The 6000-nt window shown below is 36.3% G+C and overlaps 1 protein-coding gene across 5 annotated transcripts in view; it reads right to left on the reverse strand.

Annotated features, from left to right (window-relative positions):
- Positions 1-6000, reverse strand: part of LOC125648897 (WD repeat-containing protein 7-like) — a 70371-nt gene that overhangs the window by 2565 nt on the left and 61806 nt on the right. For 4 of the 5 annotated variants that reach the window (XM_048875945.2, XM_056155621.1, XM_048875939.2 and 1 more), the window contains one exon: positions 2360-2464. In XM_048875945.2, the coding sequence (XP_048731902.2) occupies positions 2360-2464 (105 nt within the window). The remainder of the gene's footprint in view (positions 1-2359; positions 2465-6000) is intronic. The other variant, XM_056155642.1, reaches the window with a different exon arrangement.

Genomic DNA, 6000 nt, shown 5'->3' on the forward strand with positions numbered 1-6000 from the left:
AAAAATAAAAACTTGAATCTATGCAACTTAGAAACATTTAGTGTGGCTCTGCTACTCTTGAAATTTTTTTGTTTCAATTGATATCCTGTATATTCCTATATAAATCTTTTATCTATTGTGGCCTTACCCTACCCCCAGTGGTAACACTCAAACTCATGCAAAGGGGTTGCTCAAACTTGAATCTGCACTAACTGAAGATACTTGCATATTGATATGCCTTATCATGGCCTTGCTGTTCTTGAAAGGAAGATTTCTAAGGATGTCTCCATTATATTCCCATGTAAAACTTTGATCCCCTGTTGTAGGCATACTCTACCTACTAAGGGCCATGAAATGAACAAACTTATCTGCACTACCTGGGAATGCTTGCATATCAATATGAGTTATCATGGTCCAGTTGTTCTTGAGAAGAAGATTTTTAAAGATTTTTCCCCATGTAAACCTTTGATACCATATTGTGGCCTCACCGTATCCCAAGGGGCCATGATGTCATAGTGCTTTATCTAATTTGAAAGACAATTAACCTAAAGCGTTTTACAAATAAACTAAATCAAAGAACAATAAATACATAGAACAAGAGGCCCATGGGCCACATCGCTCACCTGAGTCACCTTGGTCCATATCAGAAGATTTTCCATATCTATTTGCATGTAAAACTGTAGTCCCTATTATGGCCCCAAACCTACCCCTGGAGGCCATGGTTTTTGCAAACTTGAATCTACACTATGTCAGAAAGCTTTCATGTAAATGTGAACTTCTTTGGCCCAATGGTTCTTGAGAAGAAGATTTTTAAAGATTTTCCCTATATATTTGTATGTAAAACTTTGACCCCCTATTGTGGCCCCATCCGACTCCCGGGGGCCATGATCTTAACAATTTATAATCTGCACTATATCAGGAAGCTTTCATATAAACCTCAGCTTTTCTGGCTCAGTGGTTCTTGAGAAGAAGATTTTAAAAGATTTTTCCTATAAATTTGTATGTAAAACTTTGATGCCCCCCTTGAGGCCCCATCCAATCCCCGGGGTCCATGATTTCAACAAACTTGAATCTGCACTATATAAAAAAACAAAAACAAAAAAACCCAAAAAACAAAAAAACAAAAAAAACTTTGACCCCCTATTGTGGCCCCATCCTACCCCAGGGGGCCATGATTTGAACAATTTAGAATCTGCATTATATAAGGAAGCTTTCATATAAATCTCAGCTTTTCTGGCTCAGTGGTTCTTGAGAAGAAGATTTTTAAAGATTTTCCCTATATATTTGTATGTAAAACTTTGATCCCCTATTGTGGCCCCATCCGACCCCCGGGGCCATAATTTTAACAATTTAGAATCTGCATTATATAAGGAAGCTTTCATATAAATCTCAGCTTTTCTGGCTCAGTGGTTCTTGAGAAGAAGATTTTTAAAGATTTTCCCTATATATTTGTATGTAAAACTTTGATCCCCTATTGTGGCCCCATCCGACCCCCGGGGGCCATGATTTTAACAATTTAGAATCTGCACTACCTAATAAAGCTTATCTATAAATTTCATCTTTTCTGGCCCAGTGGTTCTTGAGAAGAAGATTTTTTAATGACCCTACCCTATTTTTACCTTTTCTTGATTATCTCCCCTTGGAAGGTGGCCTGGCCCTTTATTTTAACAATTTAGAATTCCCTTTACCTAAGGATGTTTTGTGCCAACTTTGGTTGAAATTGGCCCAGTGGTTGTTGAGAAGAAGTTGAAAATGTGAAAAGTTTACAGACGGACGGACGGACGCCGGAATACGGGTGATCAGAAAAGCTCACTTGAGCTTTCAGCTCAGGTGAGCTAAAAAGGCATAAAATGATACTAAAACTTAGGGGGTTTTGGGGTTGCTTTTTTTTAAACTTGAAAAAACACTTTTTGTCAATAAAGCTTCCATGTAAATTTTAACCTTTCTGGTTCAATGGTTCTCAAGATTTTTAAATGACCCCACTCTATGTTTGCCTTTTCTTGATTAATCCCCTTTACCCAACGATAATTTGTACCAAGTTTGATTGACATTGGTCTAGTGGTTCTGGAGAAGAGTTGAAGGACAGCTCAACTGACAGACAAAAGGTGATCAGAAAAAGTTCACGTGATCATTTAGCTCTGGCAAACTAAAATGTATGTCAAAGTCTGTTCTCTTTAACAATTTGTCCATTGTACGTTATGCATTTCTTATAATTTTTTGTGTTGTCCACTGTCTTATATATATATCCTCTCTGTTGTAATCAAACAATGATTATTGTAAATATATGTATGTTTTGTACCTCTTATGTATACCACTAAATGTGGTCTGAGTGAAGAAACTTAAATTGAAATGAATTGCAAAATTGTGAAAAATGCAGTACCTGCCAAAATTTTAATCTGCTGTCCACATGAGAGTATGTTACCAAAAACTTGCCATCTGATGAAACAGAAACTGCAATCACTGGACCAGAGTGGGCTTGAATCATCTGGAAAGAAATGATAGTTTAATTTGCAGCAATTACTTCCACTCATCCTTTTCTTATAAGATACAATTAGCACAAATTAGCTCCATCTACACCTCTCCTAGGCAAACCCACATCTCTCCTAGGAATTAAATATGATTAGCTCCTTGTCTACCTATCTTAGGAAAGAAAACATAATAAGCACTAATTAGCACATCCTTTCCTATGAGAGGAAGGGGAATGTGCTAATTGAAAATGGGACCCACAAGGAGATTAAGCCCTGAGATGTGGCAAATCTGAAGAGGTGGATTACAAATTGGTGTGTCTTGGATAATATGGATCTTGCACAATAAAAAAAAAATAGTACAAAGAACTACATGTATGTACAGAGTAAAATAATTCAGTCAACATTGAGACAAAGTGTTACAATAATTCAATTGTAACGAAGTGAATCTTACTACACATATTTGCTCTTTCAAGAACCATACACTGTACATCAGGTTTTTTCCACATGCATCCAATTTCCGCTTTCTTTGCAATGATTTCCGAATCCCAGATAATGAATTGGCGTAAATTTGATACAAATTTTTGTTTTGTAATAGAGTTATATAGCATACAGGTTCATGTAATAGTATACCCCCACCCCCATTGGACAAGTGCCAGATAACAGGTATGTAAGTCTCATTGTTATACCCCCCGCAACAAGTTGTAGGGGGGGGGGGGGGTGGGGGTGGGGGGGTGTATACTGGAATCAGGTTGTCCGTCTGTCCGTCCGTAGACGCAATGGTTTCCGGGCTCTAAAGCATTATCCTTTCCACCTACCGTCACCATATCATATATATGGACTACCCAAGGGATGAAGATGTTCCCTATCGATTTTGGGGTCAAAAGGTCAAGCGCACTGGACATCGAAGTAGCAATATGTTTTCGGGCTCTAAAGCGTTATCCTTTCCACCTACAGTCACCATATCATACATATGGACTACCCATGGGATGAAGATGTTCCCTATCGATTTTGGGGTCAAAAGGTCAAAGGTCAAGTGCACTGGACATCGAAGTAGCAATATGGTTTCCGGGCTCTAAAGCATTATCCTTTCCACCTACCATCACCATATCATATATATGGACTACCCATGGGATGAAGATGTTCCCTATCGATTTTGGGGTCAAAAGGTCAAAGGTCAAGCACATTGGACATTGAAGTAGCAATATGGTTCGGTTTGTCATGCCATTTGTTTTTTACACTCAGAAAAGAGGTAGTTTACACCTATTACCAACACCCTTTGGGAGATTGGGGTAAGCGGGGGGTATTCTTAGTGAGCATTGCTCACAGTACCTCTTGTTTATTCAATAAAGGACATGCTACTTAAATGGGCCATGTTCTTTTATCACTATTCATACATGTAACAGTACATGGTTTCTGATTCTGATTGATTTAAACTTAGAAAATAATTATTGATAAATAGTTTACATTACAGGTACATTCCAAGCTTTAGGTGGATCATTCATTCTAGCTGATATATCAGAGGAATTCACTGCAAAACTTTCTGCAAATTGACTTATTTACGTCACTATGAAAGGTAGCTGCAAAAATTGTAGCCCTCTCTGATTTTTTTTTTTTTTTTTTGGGAGAGGTTCCGAAAACATCAAAATTTTAAAAAATCAGATAGGCCTACATTATTGCAGCTAATGAAAGGTGAAGATAACAGTGATTTATGTATATTTACCTGAGTGTAAACAAAAGTGTAAAATTGTTTTTGAAACATGGTAAACAGCGCTGCTGTGTAATCAGTTGAGGAGTAGGTCTGTGAAGGTTGATTTATCTCTCACTTGGAGCAAAATGGCTGACAAAGATCTCTATGATCACATGCGAACAAAACCCAAAATTGTCAGAGAAGCAGGAATATCATACATATTGGGATTTGATTTAATTGCGACAGTAACTCAGAAATAGTGTCAATTGTTTCATTGACTGAATTTTTGCATTAAAAAAGAGTTATACGTACAAATACTGGCTTTTTTTTATTCCAATTCCTTCATGAATTTAAATAATCTTGAATTATATTTTCACTATGGCTTTGAAATAGTGAAAATTTGATTCGCATAAATTTAATATTAATAATGTTTTAGGTTCTGATTCACGGAAAAAACATGAAGCGGAAAAAACCTGATATATAGTTTCAAATTTCAGACTATAGATTGTTTTTATGAAAAACAAATGTCTCCTCAGCTTCCCAAATTGGAAGTGCTCTCAATGAAACCTCTTTCAGTAAGAAATAATTATTGAACATTTAAACACGAAATTATCTAGCCCATGTTTTACATTTTGCACTGATGCTATGCAGTTTTCTTTAAAAGTTTTCTTAACAGACGATTCTATCAGTAATTGCCGTGTACATTAGTTTATGACCTTTCACACTGTGTATAAAAAGTCTCTAAAAGTATGCGGCCTAATGTGCTACTTTTGCAGTTTTATTTCAGTGTGTGACAGAGGAAAATCGAATCGACATGTTAAATGGAATGTTTTTTCCGTTAAAACAAAATTGTCAATGAATGATATATCAACATACCTTCTTAATATCAATAAATTCTCAGCGTTTCACATATATATTCCATATATCCCATGTCATATATTTCAAATACTCCACATTTTGTTGATATTTGCATGGCACACATAAACAAATTCGGATTCCTTGCATGTGTCAACGTCACTCGATGTATTAGTCATGACGTCATCAGTTTACTTTCATATCGATCAGACAGAAATAACACAACAGCAGTATAGCATTTCGAATTTCGTTGGATCTTAGTAGCTGTATGGTTTATTTTATGCATAAATAAATTAAACTTAAATAAAAAATAAAATTGGAATTTAATATATACTTAGTGTTATACTTATTTCAATTATGACGTCACATTGTTTCGCGGATTTTATCCTAGTAAAAATTTTCATAACCTGCCTTAATTCCTGCTCTCCATCACCATGCATTTAGTTTTTCTTACATGGGTGCAGTTCTTAAGAAGAAGATTTTTGAAAATTGGTCAATTTTGGACAGCTTTTGCCCCGCCCCTAAGGCCCCAGGGGTGCAGGAATCCTGAAATTTACAAATTATGTCCTCCTTGTTCCAAAGATGCTCCATACCAAATATGAAAAGAATTGGAATGATAGTTATCAAGAAGAAGTTAAAAATGTCTATTGTTCACACATTTAATAACTGACCATTTTGGCCCCACCGATACCAAAACCCCTACCCCTGGGATCATAAAATTTACAATTTTGGTAAAGGACTACCTACTCTTTCTAAATATCTATTTAGTTTCAATATAGTATCAACAGCCCTAAAGATGTTATTTAAGTACGTGTTTTACACATAAACACTATATAACAAGTTTGGCCCCACCCTGGGGTCAGAACCCCTACCCCGGGGATCATGAAATTTACAATTTTGGTAGAGGCCTTCCTGCTCTCCATCACCATGCATTTAGTTTTTCTTACACATGTGCGGTTCATAAGAAGAAGATTTTTGAAAATTGGTAAATTTTGGGCAGTTTTGCGCGCC

Source organism: Ostrea edulis, chromosome 1 (genome assembly GCF_947568905.1).
Source record: "Ostrea edulis chromosome 1, xbOstEdul1.1, whole genome shotgun sequence".
NCBI lineage: Eukaryota > Metazoa > Mollusca > Bivalvia > Ostreida > Ostreidae > Ostrea > Ostrea edulis.